Genomic DNA, 18,527 nt, shown 5'->3' with positions numbered 1-18,527 from the left:
ACGGCGCTCAAATTTTGTCTTACAAAACTATCGATGGCAATGAACCACAGTCTGGCAGGGCTGGCATTTAAATGTAATTCACTTAGTGCATTAAAATACACAATATTTTACAAGAAACTCACTTGTTCTACGGAGTTTGGACAGTCATCATTTAGCTAACTTTTGGCTTGTGAGGTATTTACTTACGTAGGCTAAAATAAAACCGCAGTCGATATTGGACTAAGTATCGATAGAACACTACATCGATAGCACATGTTTCACGTTTTCCCGTCAATTTAGCATTTATACTTTTGAAATTAAATTCGACTCAGAAGGTATCATTATTCATAGAGTATACAATGACTGAAAAGTTTAGCAAAATGCAGCAGCAATTCCTGTGCTGTTATCCAGTCAATAAAATGTCCTGGTCGGTACGTATCTAGCTGTGAGCGCAGCACCAACACCTGTTGCATTTTTAACAACAATTTGTAAACACGCGCAGTCGGTAAAACTACCAATGGACTGGGATGAGCAAAAGGCACTCATTGCAGCCACCTGTGGCCATCCGCTCAATGAGCGATATCCAGTGCGTGCCAGCTACCAGGAGGCATTCGTTAAGCGACTGATGCAGCTGCTTAAGGATCACGAGGAGCTGCACGACGACCTATTCAGCAGCCTCACTTCGCAGAAATGCGAACAACAATGCAAGGACTTTGCATACAAGCACTACCTACTACTGCAGCCAGATGCCCATATCACGCTGCGTGAGTCCATTAGCTTTGTGAACGAGGGCACCACCGGCCTCTGCACTTGGGAGGCTGCCCTGGCCCTGGCCGACTATCTCATGCAGCACAGCGATGTGGTAAAGGGCAAGAATATTGTGGAGCTGGGCGCTGGCACCGGTCTGATAGGAATTCTCCTCAAACTGCCAGTCCTGGGCTTCGATGCTGGCCAAATCCTTCTCACCGATGGCAGTGCCTCCTGTGTGCAGCTGATGCGCGATAATGTGGCCTTGAATTTCCCAGAGACGCCCAAGGAAGCCATACCCCAGTGCGCACAGCTGCGCTGGGATGAGGTAAAAGACTTTCCCTGGCAGCAATACGCCAAAACGGATCTCCTACTCGCTGCGGATGTCATCTATGATGATTCACAGTTCGATGCCCTTCTGGATGCCCTCGATCATCTGTACACGAGTCGTGGCAATTGCTTGGAAATGCTGCTAGCCAGCACCGTGCGCAATGTAGACACGCTGCACAAGTTCATGGAGCAGTTAGGTGAGTTTTTCGCCCCGCCTCTGTCTATATGCATGTATCCCATAGCTAAAATGTAACTTTTTTTTACAGCCAAACGCGAGTACAAGGTGACGCCCTGTGCGAATGTGTCGGCCTGCGTGAGTCACTTTTGTCGCGATCACACCGCTGCCGTACAGATTATCTCCATTAAACGCTAGTTTTAGGTAGTAATAAAATATACATCTATTATAAACACTTGACACATAAAACAAACAAACTATTGCCTAAGACCCTCTTAATTGCTCAGCCTGGCTGTGTTTGCCTCAGAGAATACGAAGTGTTGGTTCGTCTTTTGTTTTGTTTTTCTGCATTTCCTTTAAATACTGAGTATTTAAGCGTAAAAATGTAGGATGCTGATTGAACACATTATTGGCTGATTGTGGGTATGGTGCCATCGTTTAGCCATCGCACGTTGAGCTGCTCGATTTGATGCTTCATGAATATGATGCCATAGACCTCGTATTGGATGTCCAGCAGTTTGGTGCGATGTGTCCGTGGCACCTTCATGCCCACGACCAGGGCCAGCAGGGAGCTGATGATCATAAAAACAAATCCCTGGGCCATCAGGGTGCTCTTGTCGGTGGCATAGAAATACGAGTTCTTAGCATCGGCCACAAAATAATAGTACACAATGCTGGTGCATATCAATTTGAGGACATACGACAAGCAGATGACGCACTCTGTGAACCTCAAATGGGTTACCTCCAGCAGGGCGATCTGTAGACTGGAATAGGACATACCAAAGAGGACGAGCAGTACCCAGAGGGACCATCTCGACTCGGTGGAGCTGCAGATGATCATGGCCAGGAGTGTGAAGAAAACCAGCGTCACCTGAGAGGTTACAAAGTTCACCTTCACCGAGATGAAGAACAGACAGATGAGGGACAGGCAGCTGCCGCCAAAAATCACCCAGAACATGGCATCGATGTCGCCCAGCTGGGTTAACCTGATGGCCGGATTCAGGGCAAACCAATAGATGAAATACACAAACAGCGCATACTGTATGGCCTCGGTGAAAAGCAGCAGCAGCATTACGTTCCATTGCTGGTTCTTCGTCACATAGAAGAATTGCAGCCGCTTGATCACGTCCGAGCGCGGCTCAAAGATGCTGCCATTCCCGTTGGCGATCCTCAGATCGTTGTCCATGCTGTTCACCAGGTCGACGGTGCCCACAAAGTGCAGCACCTTGATGCCCACCAGGATTGCAAGCGTGGCAGCGGCAATGCTCAGATAAGTGCCAGCAAAATTCAAATAAATGCCGTCGATCAGCTGCTCAGTGGTGGCGGTTTGTCCTGCAAACGCCTTTAGGTTTCGGCTGTATGCGGATCCAATCAGGCTCACGGCCGTGGCAATGCCCATCAGATAGCAACTGCAGGAGGCGGACATCACGAGGGAGCGGCTGCTCTTCGAGCTGATGGTATGCAGAAAGCTGTAGCCTGCTATGAAGGTCATGCTGTGCGCCAAGTACGCTATGTAGGCGCCCACATGGTCTGCAAGTTATTTAGAGAGACATTTTTGATGCAGTTTCAGTAGCGATGAGGATTTCCCCTTACCAAAACCATCAGCAAAGTAGAAGCAACTGGCCACCAGATTTAAAATGCCCGCGGCCAGCAGCAGCCACGCCTGCCAGTAAACAATGCACTTCTTTACGTACTTAATGGTCAGCATTGTGAGGGCCGTGCCCAGGGCCCAGCAGGCGCCCAAGATCATAGGTCCATAGTTGATGAGGCCAGCCTGCAGGTTGCGCTCGGCCACCAGCGAGCAGATCGTATAGCCGAATATCAAGCCACATGGCAGGAAGCTCAAGCAAACTAAAGAAAAAGTTTTATATAATCTCGGATGGACGATCTATGTACATATGTATGTATGTACCACCTACCCTCCCCTCCGGGAGAGAGGCGGGACTCGCACTCACCCACAAAGCTGGGCGCGTATTTGAATAACTTCAGCAGCAGTTTCCCCCAAACGTGTGCCATTTTTGACGAACAATTTTAATCGAAACAACCCAGGCGAAGAGACGAGAGAGGAGCTTAAAGCATTTTGGTCTGGACTGTGGAGATGCCCACAATTATGGCCAAGCAGACGCTGCCGCAAGTCCAAAGAGGCTACAAATTGAACTGCGACGGCGAAGGCGACGACGACGATGGCTACGAGACAATGATAAGATAAGCCAATTGGCCGAGCGAGCAGCCGGCCTGATGGATGTACATATGTATGTACATACATATGTATGTATGTTTTGTGGAGTGACTAATGCCGCATTGGAGTAGTAGCCTCTTTGGCCAGATAAACAGATAAGCCGCTTTGTAGCTGCGTCGTGGATTTACTTTTCAGTTGGGCCTGAAATTTCCGGTGTACATATGTACATATTCAATATGTTCGTGGATGGCATTTAAATTAGCTTTTTGTCAATCAATACAAATTGACCACAAAATAACGGTGCCAGGCAGTGTTAAGAAACGTGTGCCATTACTCATCGTCATTTGCAAGGCGCATGGAGGTAGGGTGTCGTATCCTATTCGGTAGGGTTTACTGTAATCGGGTTTAAGTATAGACACACATTCATACATGAACATACATATGTAAATGTATATGGTATCAAATCACCTGATAGGGCAATCGAAAGCCTGCCGATAAAGCTTTTGAAAATTGATTATTTTCTATGTACATACATACATATGCACATTTACGAGTGTATTTTGGGGGAGTGGGCGACTGGGAGGCAATGCTAATAGTTTGTTTACTTTAGAGTGAAGATAGAGAGAGAGAGAGTGAGAAGCGCTGCTGTCGTGAGAACAGGGTAGATAACACTTGCAATCTAGAATTCCTAGACATTTCTGTGCATCTATGTATGTATGTATGTGCATGTTTTTATATACAGAGATATGCACATTGTGTAAGAATGGGTTATGGCGGACTACATATGCTGTGTGACAAAAATTATGTTTTCCAACACACACAGCGGCAGCAATTTGTGATCTGAAGTGTAACAATCGATCAGTTCTGCCGCAACGCTGCTCCCAGCTCAACTCAACACATACATATGTACATACATACATATGTGTATTTCTCTCGATAGCACTGCACTAAACTCTGACATTAGCGCTTTTCACACTCGAACACATTGCAGGCAAACAATGATGGAAAATTGTACAACAAAGAACAAAAGAAAAACATCAAAAAAATTCAGACGGGCACCAAGCATCGAAGAGGGTTGTGCATATCTTTATATTCACAAAATTGGCATAAGGATTGATGAAACATATGTATGTCTCACAATGCGGATACATCATCCGACGCTATCTATGTAGATACGTGTGAGAAAATCAGCTGCCAGGAGCAATGGGCTTTACTAAGAGAAATATTAAATAGGCACTTTAGAGACCTTGGTAAAAACACATTCGAGTACAACATTAAGGATGTTATAGCCTACAACCGCGTAAGTATATACAGACGTGCAAATGTATAGACTTTTAATCTTTCAATTAGCTTCTTACTTACTCACGTTCTGTTGCAGGGATTGCAGAGAAATGTACCGGAACCCATAAATATTCATCCCTGTTTTCTGGTCCTTCTCCTCATTATTTTGATCTTTATGTTTTATTGGGATATACAGCTTTTTGTGTATACTGTGGGTGCATTTATCCTCACAGTATATTGGGAGAATAGATAAAAACAGAAGCTTCAATATATCAAATATCGAATATGTGTACATATGTATGTACATATGTATTAATCATCAGTTAATCAGATATTAACTATGCTATACAGGCATGGGACATTGGAACGATAGATCATATCAACTTTTCTAACTATAATATTTGTATCATACCAATGTACAGATGCGATTTATGCTGCTTTAAGAGCTTATTAAAGAACATACATATGTACATACATTTGTATACAATAAATTGATAAATATACCAGATGATTTGCTAGAATAATTTTTAAACTCTTAAACGACGAACACTATGGCGAAATTATTCTACTCGAGTTTGTGACGTCATTAGCTAAGAAAAGAGAGCACGAAAAAAGCGCTATTGCTGCAAGGACGAGCTTGAGCGCGAGAGAGAGTATTTTCTCGCGCTCTCTCTCTCAGTCTGTGTGCTTCGTTGCGTTTCTGTTTCTGCGCTTGTGCTCTCTACCCGGGCACCGACCACCCACTCGTCCTGCCAGGCCCCCTGCCCACAAATTGCGAGTTCGGACGACGCTCCGCGTTTTCCTTGTAGCTGGGGGAGCACACGAGCACGGCACCCCAATGTCTTGGCACGGCCTTATCCCCGGCATTCACTTCCGGAATTTTGCTGCCGACGACAACAACAAACCGACAGAGCCAGCGGCAGGCAAAATGCACTTGCAAGTGAGACGCTGAGAGAATCACTGCCACTGCCACTGCCATTGAACCACAGCCCCTGCCCCACCATCCGCTCAAACTTCAAATCGGTAGGTGAGAGATGCTGTAGACATTGTGCTTCCTGCTCGGCTGGGCGCCCGCTGGCCATGGAACGGTAGCTGCGGACGAGAACGACTAGACACGGGACGGCAGTGCCATGTTTGTGATGAGCATTTGGGGCACCAGCCTGAGCCTTAGTAGCCGCAGCCTGGCCATTGCCCTGGTGCTTTGCTTGACGCTGTTGTACTTCTCCTACAGCTTCAATGCCTGTCTGCTGGCCAGCATCAGTCGCAGCCTTCAGCAGGTGAGAGTCCATCCCCCTCCCCGTCCCGGTCCCCCTTCTCCACTCCACTCCTCTTAAATATTTTTCAACTATTGCCCGCCCACCCACAGAGCAACTTACGCAACCTGCTGTCACTGACGTCGACGCCCCGCAACGAAAGTAGCAGCATCAGCAGCAGCAGCAGCAGCAACGATTCCGCCACACCCGCTGCTACTCCATTGGCCAACACCACTGGCTCTACTGGCAGCGACAGCACCAGCAATGTCCCAGCCGCTGTGGGGATTGCCAGCAGCTCGGATGGCTCGCCCAAGTATCAGCTGCTGCGGCAGCCGGGCTTGCGTCCGTCCCGCCACCTGCCCGACACGCTCATCATTGGCGTGAAGAAGAGCGGAACGCGAGCACTGCTGGAGTTCATTCGCCTGCATCCGGATGTGCGGGCGGCCGGCTCCGAGGTGCACTTCTTCGATAGGCACTATCAGCGTGGCCTGCGCTGGTACCGCCACCACATGCCGTACACCATCGAGGGTCAGATCACCATGGAGAAGACGCCGAGCTATTTTGTGACGAAGGAGGTGCCCCAGCGGGTCTATCATATGAACACGGCCACCAAGTGAGTTATCTGCCTCCTGCCATATGTGGCTCTCGCTCTCTCTCATCCTCCCCTCCCGACAGACTGCTGATTGTGGTGCGAGATCCGGTGACGCGTGCCATCTCGGACTACACGCAGGCGGCCAGCAAGAAGGCGGACATGAAGCGGTTCGAGCAGCTGGCCTTTGTCAATGGCAGCTACTCGGTGGTGGACACCAACTGGGGGCCCGTCAAGATTGGCGTGTACTCGCGCTACCTGGAGCGCTGGCTCCTCTACTTTCCTCTCTCCCAGCTGCTCTTCATCAGCGGCGAGCGTCTGATCATGGATCCCGCCTACGAGATCGGACGCGTACAGGACTTTCTCGGATTGAAGCGTGTGGTCACCGAGAAGCATTTCTACTTCAATGCCACCAAGGGTTTTCCGTGCCTATTCAAGTCCGAGGCACGTTCCACGCCCCACTGCCTGGGCAAGACGAAGGGCCGCAATCATCCGCATATCGATCCCAGTGCCATCGAGAGGCTGCGCGAATTCTACAGGCCATTTAACAATAAGTTTTATCAACTGACGGGCATTAATTTTGCCTGGGCATAGGAGCGACGGTTCCTGTTCCACCTCACCACTGGATATAGCGGAGGGAAGAGGCAACTTGTTGTTGCCACCACGTGTGGCAACGGACTGATATTGTTGATTGCATTTTTTGATACATATAAATTGTACTTATCTAGTATATATATATACAAACAACCACCATATACGGATATAGCTATTTAGATGATATACACACACAAACATACAAACACACAAACAGACAGATCTCGCAGGAGCGCAGAGATTATTGCTCAATTATTGGTAGCTTTATCAGGAGACAAATTCAACGATAATGGTTCCTCTCTACTCAAAACTCAAACTCCAATCGAAAACAAAAAACCCATGCACTCCCTATACATATACTCGAACACCTAACCTTTGGTATGCCCCTAAACATATATACATATACCATATACATTTATAGAAAGAACAAATAGAGCTTACCATGAAATTCCTACAGAGTCTTCTCCACGCATACCCAAACCAATACCAGGACATTGGTCATACGAGTATGCATATATATTTATATGTACATACATATATGCCATATGCCATATACCATAATATTTATAAATTTCAAGAGTTTACTTCCAATGCATGCATGACTCCTCTCCTCCAACAAATACATACCTAAAACTAATAAAATGCTTAGCAAATTTCAATCAAAAGAAAAGATCAACAAAAATTCGAAAACTTTGGTGTGTATCTCCCGAGGGTTCAGCGATATTTTGCCATAGAACTTATAGTTGTTACAGCTCTAGAGAAACTATAATACCTAAACAAATCCAGCACAGGTGGTAATGCGAGTTTTCGGATCCATTAACTAAGCATTAACTTTCCTGCTTTTAAATCTAATTGAACACAAAATAGTATTAACTATTACAAAAAGTACAGTCTAACGCAGTTAATGAGAGAGGAGAGAGTCCCATAAAGCAGAGCCCAGGGCGAGATGTTACAGATGTTTCTTCTCAATCTGTACAATTGTCTTCTATAATTATAATCTTTGATATTAACCAAACCCAACATCCCATCTATTCTTATTCCCCCCCATTTCGACTTCTGGATAACCCATCCAATTTGTTTTATTTCTATCTATTTGTTTAAGCTCTTTTCTCAATCAAAATTAGCGGGGGGGAAAACCAACAAAGGCAAAAATCCTTAATTAGCATGGGTCGGAGTGGAACAGCCATGTCCCGAACATGTATTCAAGATCCTGTTCTCAGAGATTTATCTTTTGGGCATCCGTGAGCGAGCAGGTGAGTGCTAATATATGTATGTACAAATGTCCTCCGTTATGTATCCTCTAGGGATCTAAATGTGATTTCATTTTAAAAATGTAAAAACCAATTCTTTCTTTGTATTTGTTTTTGTGTTTGAATTGTAATCATTTTTTAATTTGGTTTAAATTGTCTTGTGATCGATTCACAATGTTCGTTTTGTTGTATGATAAATTGTTGGTTTGCAGGGGGATTCTCCTCTCATTCTATGGTGTGATAGGATAGGATCGGATCGGATCGGATCCATTCATCGCTCGCTCTTTTTTCTTCCAGATATAGAGTTGTGTTTTTGTTTTTAAGTACAATTGATTAATTAAATTGCGGTGGTTTGTGGTTGGTTTTTGTTGTTGTTTTTTTGTGGTTTGCATTTAGGTATTCATCGAGTTTTTGTTTGCATTTGTGGCTGTTGTGTGTGTGTGTGTTTCCTACATATTTATGTATATAATAATAATGTTTGTTTGTTAGAAAATTATATGATATTTTTTGGGATTTTCTCCATGTGTGTCTGTGGGCGTTTATCTGTCTGTCTGTCTGCATCTCGTGTCTGCTTAAGGCCAAACAGAATTTCCATAGAAATGTACCCTAGATGCATAATCGTAGATCGTATATCGTAGATTTCAAATGACAGTAACTAAAACTACAAGAAATTATCTTACGCTGCTAGTGTTAGGAGTGGTGCCCTATGCTATATGCCTATTCCTAATATACTATTTCCTATTTCGTATGCCTACAAGTTCCTCTTTGATTTGATATATTACAAACATCCGGATTCGTCGTCTGGGATTGCGTTTTGAGTCTCTTATTCTGGCTGCTGCCTCTCTCTAGGATGTGGCCCGCTTGGATGTCCATTTGATGCTGCCATTGCTGCTGCCGCCTGCCCCCGACGACTCGCCCCCACCCGTGCCGATTGCAGCTCCAGCTCCAGCTCCAGCTCTGGCATCGAGCACCGCCTCTGATTTTGAGGTTTGCAGCCGCTTCTCGCAATACAGGCTTCCCACGGGCTTTGTCATGGATGCTGCCAGGCTCTTGGTCACCGTGGAGTAGTCCAGCGTGGACGAAGAAGAACAGCCTGTGACCACTAGCACTGGCTGTGGCGATACAACGCCAGCATCCGCATCTACATCTGGCTCTGCATCTGCACTTATCTGACGTTTTAGCTGGGACACTGGCGTGGGCGATGTCTTTGGTGGCGTTGTCTGGCTACGATCCTTGATGGGGAACTTGTTCTTGGTGCAGCTGAGGTCCAGCTCCAACGTGTAGAAGCGCCCGCGCGTATACTGGCGATTGTCATTCCTTAGATTCATTGCAGCCACACCAGTACCCGCTCCACCAGTGGCTGCAGACGGCTGCGGCGGCGGCTGCTGGCTGATCGTGCAGATGCTACTTCGATTGCTATTCCCATGGCAGGGCAGTGCTGTGTGGGCAGTGGTCACTGAGCTGGCCTGGGTCCCAGCACCACTACCATCGCAGACATCCTCTCCAGGATCTTCTTCGTCCTCGTCTTCATCTTCCTCCTCTTCGTCTTCGCTGTCACCCAGTGTGTCCTCGGTGTCGTCGTCGATGTGCAGCTGACGGTGGGCCATCATCTGCTGCTGGGTTGCCTGCTGGCCTGTGGCAGTGGTGGGTGACTTTGTGAGCACCATACGCGGCGACTGATCCATCAGCAGATTCTCCCAGCTTGTCTCGTACACGCTCGCCAGCTGGGCCGCTGGCTTGGGCTTCATCTGCGTCTTGTGGGCCAGCAGCATGGCCGATGGTGGCGTTGGCTCGGCTTTCTCCTCGGCGGGCAGCTTGCGGGTGCCAATAATCAGCTGGGGCTCCACATAGAATGCATCAAAGTTGAGGTCCAGGAAGAGCTCCTGCAGAAAACGGCGTGCACTCATCCGATAGCTGCTTCTGCCCAACGTCTTGCAGGACTCTGAATACAGGCAAATGTCCTAAAAAATACAACAATTTTAGCGATTCCGAAAATGTTTTGTATCCCATGTAAAATAGCACCTGAAAGGCATGCGGATGCTTCTGCTTGAGCTCCAGCAGGGCCATCTTCGATTGCTTGGCACTGACCGGATTGGCCAGACGCTGCACATTGTACAGAATGGAGGCTGTCAGCCTGTCCGGCAGGCTATCCTCACTCAGCATGCTCTCCGGCGAATGAAAGCTAATGTCTGTTCCCAGCGGCACCCTGCCAGAGCCAACGCCACCGCCACTGCTGCTGTTGCTCTTCTTGGCCAGCACTGGACCGGCCTGGATACCAGCCGCCACCAGGGCCGCCGCAGCGCTGCTGTACAGCTCACAGGGGGCCAGAGTCACACCACCACACGCACTGGCGCCGTTGCTCTGGCTACCAGCGCTATCCTGACGCTGCTGTCGCGGTGACCGGGCACAATGGAGGCACTGGCTGCGCGCATGCTTGGCACCCTGCTGCCACTGCCTTGGCTGGCGGCGACTCGCCGAGGATACGTCCGAGAGCGATGATATGACAGAGGACTCATCGCCGCCCTCGTTGTTCAGCGAATCGTTGAGGAACTGCAGCCGCTGGCTGAGCAGAAGATTGATGCCCATTAAGTCCTGATCCTGTATGTCGCGCGACACATACGTTCGACTGAGATTTCGCGTGGGGAACAGATCCAGCACATTCTTGGGCAGGCAAATGCCCGCATAGCACGGCCCCTGCATATCATTCTGTGGCAGAAATTTGGGAGCATTCAGCGTGGGCAGCAGGACATTCAGCTCCCCCGTAGAGAGGCGACGCCGCACCTTGCTCAGCCTGGGCTTTGGATAGCTCCAGTCATGCTTGTGTATAAAGTCATGCAACTCCGCTGCTGACTCCAAGACGGGACGGCTGTGAGCGCGCAGAACCCTAAGCTGGGCATACCCCTTCATGGCCATCGGACTGAGGGTCGTGTTCCCCGTCCTGCTCTGGCTGGTGGCCAGCGTATGGCGGCGCATCAGCTCATCGCTCTCCAGCAGATTGGACATACTGGGTATAGGACTCAGCGGAAATTGTTGCAATTCGCTCATATTGGCCGCCGCAGCAGCGGCAGCTGCGGCCGTTCGTCCCGTAACCGATTCGCAGCTGCTCACACCCGAAGTGTTTGAGTCAGTGCAGGAGTTGTATCGTATGCGGTGCTGCTGCTGTTGGTAGGGCATGGGATAGAGACCACCACCACCGCCAGTGACGCCTCCACCTCCAACTCCTCCTCCTCCTCCGCCCAGTAGGCTAATCACATCTGTTGTCTTTGATTCGGAGAGCGATCGCTGATGCTTGCCCTGACGCAGATTGCTGCCCTCCGGCAGGGTCTTTGACTTGGCCGCCGCCCCCGACCCAGGCAGCGTTCGATTGACATGCAGCGCCAGTGCATGACCATCATCCATGGTGGTTGTGGTGGCCGTTGAATTTGGATCTTGATTGTTGCCCACGGCAGTGGCTGGCCCCGTGCCGACTCCTGCCATGGGCTCTGTCTGATCGATCAGAAGATTCCAGTAGTAGGAGCCCGTGTAGTAGGAGCCATCTATCTGATCCTCCAGCACTGTGAAATTATAGGGCGGAGCATCTTCGTAGAAATGTCGCACCGGTGTATACTGATTTGACATCCAATCCTCTGGCTGATGCACGGGCCACATGGTGTTCCTATCATGCCGCACACTCAACCAATCTGTAAATAGATCCAATTAACGACTCTGCAACGACGCTACCAAAGAATCCGCAACACTTACTCAGCTTAAAGAGTATATTGGCGCCCGCTTGGGTGCCTGCTATCAGTCCCAAGGCACTGAAACAGGTGGCCCTTACCGAATATACCTCGCATTTGGTCACCAAAACAATCAGCTTCTCATAGAGTCTGCGAAAAGAAAGAGATTCGATTGGTATTGAGAGATTAAGGGGCACTCAGTGGACCAAGATCCAAGACCCTAACCTGGCATTTTGTTCCACAAAATATTCAATTCCATTCGCATGTGTGGAGGCATGGGACAGCGCCCAGACAGCCGCCTTTAGTTCCAGACACTCTGCATCGTCAGTGCACTTGGCGCGAGTCAGTAGATCGAGCAGCTGCGGCAGATCCCCGTATTTACTCAGCGCCGTCATGCCCTGGCTGGTCTGCACCATTTGCCCGTATAGATGGGGGGCAATGTTCGGGGGCACTGTCTGGGGCCGCTGGTTGCAGTTGCGTCGCGAATAATAGCCATCCTCATTGCGTATGTGCAGCGTGAGGCTGGAGTGGGTGTCGGCCTCGACGAGGAGCACATATCGCTTGTTGTAGCCATTTCGCCAGTATTTGATCTCATCCTCGATTCGGGCCAGGCTGCTGTTAAGGCCGCGCGACAGCGAGTAGTATCGTGACATTAGCAGGCGACCCACGTCACCGCGCAGCGTTAGATTCGGCCACAGGCTGACAATCTCCTCCAGATAGTACTTGTCATGGCAGGCCTCCTCCAGCACCTCCATTGCAGCCAGGACCACACTGCGGTCCGCATCCTTCGTTTGGTGTATAATCAGCGGAATTCCCCACACCTCAAAGTGCGGAAGGCGGGCACGGAGCAGCACGGCCATAAACTGGGTGGCATACAGTCGACCGCTGCGCGTCTTCGCCGAGGTCAGCGCCTTCTCCAGCACCTGTCTGGGCAGCTTCTCGAAGCTATAATTGAGCCCGGAGACAATGAGCTTCACGTAGCACACATGATCCGTGACACGCACCAAAGTGATCAAACTGGAAAAGCATACAAATACACACATGATAGAAATGTGGGGGGAAATGAGTGCTTGCTATACTCACTATTCAAAGACAGTTGTATTCTTGAGCACTTCAATGCCTTTGCGTGTGCGGCACATTCGTCCGATGTAAAGGAAATACTGCTGGCACATGGTGTTGTTCATGTGCTGCGGACTGAACAGACAATCGTGGGCACGATTCGATGTGGTAACAGCCAGCAAATGCTGGCTAATGTCCGAAAAGTAGTCGGTGATATAGCGCATACATTCCAGCTGCAATGAAAAATAGTTTCAGAATGGAGAGTGCTTTATGGGGCGAGGTTCGCAGGGGAGACTCACCTGCCTGCTGCCCACAAGTACATCTATTAAATCCAGACCAGCACTGACAAACGCTGGCATGCTGTGCCCTGGCACCAGATCCTGATGTGAGAATCGATTATTGCTTGGCTTGTAAAAGTCCACCAAACGCTTGAGGAACTTGCCCAGCGTAAAGTCCAGCTTTCGTGTGCAATTTGACTGGAGAAAAAATCATAGGAAGGGCACGAATAATTATTGTAAGTGTATACAAAATTATGAATATCTTTTTTGAACTTACTCTGAGTATTGTGGTAATGACATCCCAATCCCATAGATTCGCATCCGTTTGGGTTAGCACACGGGAGCCGGTGAGCAGGCGATTTAGGGCTCGAAAATTATCAAAGAGAGCCTGCGGCATGAATTTCCGTTTCAATCGAAAGCTGGAACGTAAGGAACTTGACGAGGATTGCGATTGCGACTCATCGCTGGAGGATACCGAATCGAGACGCTGACGATCCAGGGTGGCATGAAAATATCCCGATAGCGGCACTGAGGAGCCCGCCGCCGCAGCCGTATCCTGTAGCTGTAGGGCGGGGCCCTGCTGCTCCTGCACGTTGAGGTAGCGCCGAAAGAGTCGCGTCTGGATGAGGGCGCCTCCTTGAATAATACTGTCCAGAAATAGACTGCAAGATGCCGGCCTCTGGCGCAGCATCTTCTGGTAGTTCTGCAGCGCCGCCACCGCTGCATTGGCCTGTTGATTGCCCTGCGTAGCATGGCCAATGAGCGTGGGCAGGGCCGGACAGGTGCAGCAAATGTCCGGCGGCAGGTGTGTATGCATCAGCTGTAGGATCTTGCCAATGAGGACGGTGGCCCGCACCGAAACGAACTGATCGCTGGCAACGGCCACCTCAACGAGCGCATTCAGGAGGCCCGTCTCCAGGAAGCAGTACAGAAGCAGGGCCAAATGCTGTTCGACGACATTCGGTGCTCGGGCAGCCAGGCTTGGCAGTATCGAACGTCCCTCAGCGGAAACGAAGCCATTGCTGAGCAGCCACGAGTCCTGAAAGTCCGAGGGATCCACTGCCTGCAGTGCCACCGCATAGTCATCCGTCCAGGCGGGTTGCGGCAGCGACAACAGCTCGTACAGCAAATCCAATATTGCTTTCTATATGCATGGCAGGAGAATTTCAATATAAGAGAGAGGAACCAACAAACATGAGGAGGAGGTGGCACTCACTCTGACTTCAATCTGATTTAAATATAAAGCGTCGACTATTGCTTTTAGGCCTGAGGGTTTGCTTGGATCACAGAATTCGAGGGTGCCCGTCCAGCTGCGCAGCACGGAGAGCAATGCCAGCCGGCAGCTGGTGTAACGAAGCTCGCGTGCATCTCTGGAAAGATGAAAACAGCATTTAAATGAAGCTTTGGCTTTGGATTGATTCTTTCTGCAGTTCTCGCTCTCACTTGTTCTTGTCCATGATACCCAATCTGTAGGTGAAGTCGCAGTATGGCGCTGCTAGACAATCCAGGCGCACTCCGCACATGTTCCGCGTTTGCGGCCACTCGAGTAGGTAGAGCAGAACGCCACATAGGCTCTCTGCGATACGCGGATTGTGGCACTCGAGTACATTGCGGGTAATGGAGGTGACGCCACCGCAGACTATGAGCAGGGCGGGATTGAGGACAGCAATTTCGGCCAGTGTCGCCAGACAGGCACGCAGCAGATTGTCGTTCTCCTCGATACCACTGTCCGCCAACGAGACGAGGCATCGGACTACCACCGGACTGATGTCCTCGGGGGCAATGGCCAGCATCTTGCGCACTAGCTTGAGGGCCTGCACCCGCTCATCGTCGTTCTTCAGCATCAGGTCAATGGAGCGACACAACAAATGCTGCAGCTGGAGGGAGTTGAAGGCCTTAATATCCTTGGGCGTGCTCAAAGCATAGCGAATGGTGCGCAATGCCGCCGCCCTCACTTGTGTGAATGTGTGCACCAGCGATGCACTAAGGCTAAGAGAAGATAAAAGATCAGGATTCAGGAGTATATTTAAAATCCAGGGGGGGGGAAGGATTGATAATAGTACCAGTAGAGTAGCTCCTCCGTGCTAAAGCGCAGATTGCTGTGATGCGATCCCTTGCGGGCGGCCAGGCAGAGCGAGGCCAGAGCATTGAGCAGGAACAGGCGCTTAGTGTCACGGGTCTCCTCCCGGCAGAGCATCGAGTATATGTCAAAGGCATTCTCCGCTGCCGATCGTGTGGGGTCCAGTCGATAGAAATCCTCTGGATCTTGCGAAACTGCAAAATAAAATAATTGGTCAAAATGTAAACTATGAAATGTGTATTGGCTGCATATTTTTTATTTTTTAATTAGTTTTAAGTTTAATTTCATTTTCTATCTCTCTCTCTCGTCATACTGACACACAAGAAACACGCATACACACAAATCCGCCTATTTTTCTCTATGTTTCTGTGTAAAACGAGCACACACACGCACTCACGAAATGCATTGGAAAGCGAAGAAGATCGACGAGTGAAATTGATCCACGAGCGAAACTAATCAGCTCTGCTTTGGCGTCAACGCTGACGCTGGCTGCTGCGTCTCTGTGCACGTGAAATGACAGCCGAGACAGCGTCATAGCACAGTTACGCTGCTGGTGCTGCTACTAATACCCTACATTCAGAGAGCATGCATGTCAAACGTTTTGCATTCGACGCAAGGAGAAAAGCATTTTTCAAACCCATAAATTACTTGTATTACCGACCAGCATTTCCATTTAATTTGTGGCATCAATTTCTCTTATAAAATGGAGCATTATAACAAAGTCGAATCATAACAAAAGTCGAACCAAATAACTCAGACTCTAACTCAGGTACTCTAATCTATTTGCTAGGGTATTCAAAGTTTCGACACATCAGAAGCTTTAGCCTTCGTTGTCGTTACAGCTAACTGTTCTTGTATGATGGATATAGTGAGAAAGAGAGACACGGGAATGGAGTGGGGGGGGACATAGTGCTGATGAATGGAAGAAACCGAGCATTTAATGCGTTCCGCTGCTGCTGCTATTACCGCTGCTAGTGCTGCGTCATCGTTTGTATGGCTCTCTCTCTATGCTGCTGGCGACCGTCTCTATTAATAGACGGCCAACATGTAGCAAAAGAATTTGGTCAAATGGCAGCAACAACAACATTAACAATAACCAAAATAAAAATACATAAATATACTACTATACATATGTGCAGGCGAGTATGTACCGCACCGTACACAAAAGGCAGAAGGGTAACAACTTCTGGAAGAATGTGCAAGAATGAGGCTGCTGTGGCTGCTAATAAGAATGCTGTTTTATTCAGTTCTGTTGAAGTATGGTAACCGTTATGCGCAATTGACTTAACATTAACATTGACTGTGGCAAAGGGGTCTGTGTGGGGGCTGGTATGTAATGCACCGACCACTGCATGTTATGGATGGAAGGTTGCTGACTTAACATCTACATATGCAAACAAATGTTTGAGGGGCGGTCTGCAATCGGAATGCAACCACTATTTATTGAATAAGCACTAGGCCACAATCAAACCAACAACAAATCACCAAGGGAACAACAATAGCAACAGCTGCTGCTGCTTCTGCCTGCCTGGTTGGTTTAGATTTTACGCGCAGCAATCGCAATTGATATCAAAATGTTATGGCATGCTACGTCCAATGGTCGTGCTTATGTTAGGGTTATGCTTAATGTTAAATTAACATTTGTTACATTACCTTTAATGCGTAATTGTAGTTTGCTTCTCTTGCCAAAACGCCAACTGGAATGTAGGGAGGCCATCGCAGGGCTCAGCGGATGGTGGGGCGACAATGGCGGTTTCGCCCGCTCACTGAATAGCACAGGGCCGGGATAATAACAGGCACTAGTTTCTATATTGCTTTTTTAATTTCACTTGCTGTTTGGCTGCACAATTTACATTTTTTTATTGGGCTGCTCACCGCATTTGCGGGAAGCCGAAGCGCTTTGCTCTGCACTGGTGCTAGTTCCACGCGAACTCGGGGCGTATTTCCCTCGGCACTGTTTTTACACAAATGATTAAACTAAATAAAAAAAGCCTAGTTAATCTGGCGAATGACCGCGAATCAAACCCGATTCACCATTATTATTATTTAAACTACAATTATTTATTAAAATTAATTTTTGTTGCCTCTGCACCAGTGTGACCGCGGAATTATCGATCAAATATACTCACAGACCCTCGGAAATATACCAAAATATACCCTTGCATTTTCAAAATATACTATAAATATACCGTGAATCTTAAATTATTTTCCTCGATTTTGATGTTCTATTTAATATTACTAGCTAGTTAGGAGTCTTCGCGCTAAAACTAAAATTGTATCCGATTTATCAATCAATTCTCCACAAGAGTGGCTAGCTTTCCCGACTTCCTTTTCTTGGAATATTTCCAAATTAAGTTTAAATCTAAAAAAGGTCAACGAACTAAAATAGCATTAAACGATTCGTGAATGGAAATGGACTCCTAAGTATTTTACAATTTGTTGCTTGTCAACAGGTTGGTAAGTATAGTATGGGTATTTGTATTCCCTATTTCCATAAATTAATATTACAATTTAATTTTCAAAGCTGCTCTGAAACATTAGTAATGACTAGAAAATATTAGAAATTTATTTAAAATACTAAATGATATTTAAAAGTATAATTTTCAAAATATACAATAATTATTTGATGTTTTTATAAATGAGTAATAACACGGTACTCTTCATATATTTGAAATCAATATTTTTTTGCTTGAAATAACACATTGAAACCAGGTTGAAGCAGAACGAACTGGATAGTGTTCACCTTAACCCACTAAACCCACCAAAAAACGAACAAAGTGGAAATTGCTAATTGCCCACAAAATGAGTTTAACAGCCCAATGTTGCTCTAAAACAAACAAATTGTCGTTTTCCCAGCGACATTCAAATGCAGGGTGACCATTTTCGGTGTATTATATACTTTTCGGGATATTTTAACCAATAAATGGAGTTCACTGTACATTTTCAGTCAACCGGTATAAAATGGGGTTTTGAATCAAGCAATTGACCATATATTAAATCTAGCCAATCTTGTGGAG

At 47.8% G+C, this 18,527-nt stretch overlaps 4 protein-coding genes across 7 annotated transcripts; 2 read left to right on the top strand and 2 right to left on the bottom strand.

Annotated features, from left to right (window-relative positions):
* Window positions 1-251: 251 nt before the first annotated feature.
* LOC117891141 (protein-lysine N-methyltransferase EFM3) lies at window positions 252-1,479 on the top strand. 2 transcript variants are annotated; one of them, XM_034796405.1, is made up of 3 exons: window positions 252-410; window positions 482-1,253; window positions 1,323-1,479. In XM_034796405.1, exons 1-3 carry the CDS (start codon window positions 339-341, stop codon window positions 1,427-1,429), a joined length of 951 nt encoding a protein of 316 aa, XP_034652296.1. In that variant the 5' UTR covers window positions 252-338; the 3' UTR covers window positions 1,430-1,479. The 2 variants fall into 2 exon arrangements, with proteins under 2 accessions (XP_034652296.1, XP_034652394.1); XM_034796503.1 differs by having other exon boundaries at window positions 482-1,257; window positions 1,323-1,470.
* On the bottom strand, window positions 1,475-3,478 carry LOC117890799. The gene is made up of 3 exons (XM_034795909.1): window positions 3,187-3,478; window positions 2,825-3,082; window positions 1,475-2,761 (listed from the first exon to the last, which is right to left on the bottom strand). The coding sequence occupies exons 1-3, from the start codon at window positions 3,245-3,247 to the stop codon at window positions 1,638-1,640; spliced, it is 1,443 nt and encodes a 480-aa protein (XP_034651800.1). The 5' UTR covers window positions 3,248-3,478; the 3' UTR covers window positions 1,475-1,637.
* Window positions 3,479-4,817: 1,339 nt separating this feature from the next.
* LOC117902217 (rapamycin-insensitive companion of mTOR) lies at window positions 4,818-17,610 on the bottom strand. Of its 3 annotated transcripts, XR_004649385.1 has the most exons (12): window positions 17,164-17,610; window positions 15,494-15,704; window positions 14,874-15,419; window positions 14,647-14,800; window positions 13,708-14,574; window positions 13,452-13,628; window positions 13,177-13,385; window positions 12,319-13,110; window positions 12,119-12,243; window positions 10,400-12,057; window positions 8,983-10,338; window positions 4,818-4,829 (listed from the first exon to the last, which is right to left on the bottom strand). XR_004649385.1 is itself a non-coding variant. In XM_034813450.1 (11 exons), exons 1-11 carry the CDS (start codon window positions 17,225-17,227, stop codon window positions 9,223-9,225), a joined length of 5,919 nt encoding a protein of 1,972 aa, XP_034669341.1. In that variant the 5' UTR covers window positions 17,228-17,610; the 3' UTR covers window positions 8,840-9,222. The 3 variants fall into 3 exon arrangements, 2 of the variants coding, with proteins under 2 accessions (XP_034669341.1, XP_034669352.1); XM_034813450.1 differs by lacking the exon at window positions 4,818-4,829 and having other exon boundaries at window positions 8,840-10,338; XM_034813461.1 differs by lacking the exon at window positions 4,818-4,829 and having other exon boundaries at window positions 9,761-9,921; window positions 11,596-12,057.
* On the top strand, window positions 5,598-7,435 carry LOC117902266 (heparan sulfate glucosamine 3-O-sulfotransferase 6). Its single transcript, XM_034813529.1, has 3 exons — window positions 5,598-5,968; window positions 6,058-6,557; window positions 6,620-7,435. Exons 1-3 carry the CDS (start codon window positions 5,822-5,824, stop codon window positions 7,125-7,127), a joined length of 1,155 nt encoding a protein of 384 aa, XP_034669420.1. The 5' UTR covers window positions 5,598-5,821; the 3' UTR covers window positions 7,128-7,435.
* Window positions 17,611-18,527: the final 917 nt, after the last annotated feature.

The sequence above is a fragment of the Drosophila subobscura genome, chromosome A, assembly GCF_008121235.1.
Source record: "Drosophila subobscura isolate 14011-0131.10 chromosome A, UCBerk_Dsub_1.0, whole genome shotgun sequence".
Lineage (NCBI taxonomy): Eukaryota > Metazoa > Arthropoda > Insecta > Diptera > Drosophilidae > Drosophila > Drosophila subobscura.
This window is presented reverse-complemented; position numbering and strand designations above follow the sequence as displayed.

Bases quoted from the DNA above. Each gene is read 5' to 3' on its own strand.
- LOC117891141 (XM_034796405.1), top strand. From the start codon at position 339: ATGACTGAAAAGTTTAGCAAAATGCAGCAGCAATTCCTGTGCTGTTAT. The intron at 411-481 runs GTACGTATCTAG...AAACACGCGCAG, and splicing joins TCAATAAAATGTCCTGGTCG to TCGGTAAAACTACCAATGGA. The intron at 1,254-1,322 runs GTGAGTTTTTCG...TTTTTTTTACAG, and splicing joins CAAGTTCATGGAGCAGTTAG to CCAAACGCGAGTACAAGGTG.
- LOC117890799 (XM_034795909.1), bottom strand. From the start codon at position 3,247: ATGGCACACGTTTGGGGGAAACTGCTGCTGAAGTTATTCAAATACGCG. The intron at 3,083-3,186 runs GTGAGTGCGAGT...CTTTTTCTTTAG, and splicing joins ATACGCGCCCAGCTTTGTGG to TTTGCTTGAGCTTCCTGCCA. The intron at 2,762-2,824 runs GTAAGGGGAAAT...AATAACTTGCAG, and splicing joins CTACTTTGCTGATGGTTTTG to ACCATGTGGGCGCCTACATA.
- LOC117902266 (XM_034813529.1), top strand. From the start codon at position 5,822: ATGTTTGTGATGAGCATTTGGGGCACCAGCCTGAGCCTTAGTAGCCGC. The intron at 5,969-6,057 runs GTGAGAGTCCAT...GCCCACCCACAG, and splicing joins TCAGTCGCAGCCTTCAGCAG to AGCAACTTACGCAACCTGCT. The intron at 6,558-6,619 runs GTGAGTTATCTG...CCCTCCCGACAG, and splicing joins CATATGAACACGGCCACCAA to ACTGCTGATTGTGGTGCGAG.
- LOC117902217 (XM_034813450.1), bottom strand. From the start codon at position 17,227: ATGGCCTCCCTACATTCCAGTTGGCGTTTTGGCAAGAGAAGCAAACTA. The intron at 14,801-14,873 runs GTGAGAGCGAGA...TCATCTTTCCAG, and splicing joins GGTATCATGGACAAGAACAA to AGATGCACGCGAGCTTCGTT. The intron at 14,575-14,646 runs GTGAGTGCCACC...CCATGCATATAG, and splicing joins TAAATCAGATTGAAGTCAGA to AAAGCAATATTGGATTTGCT.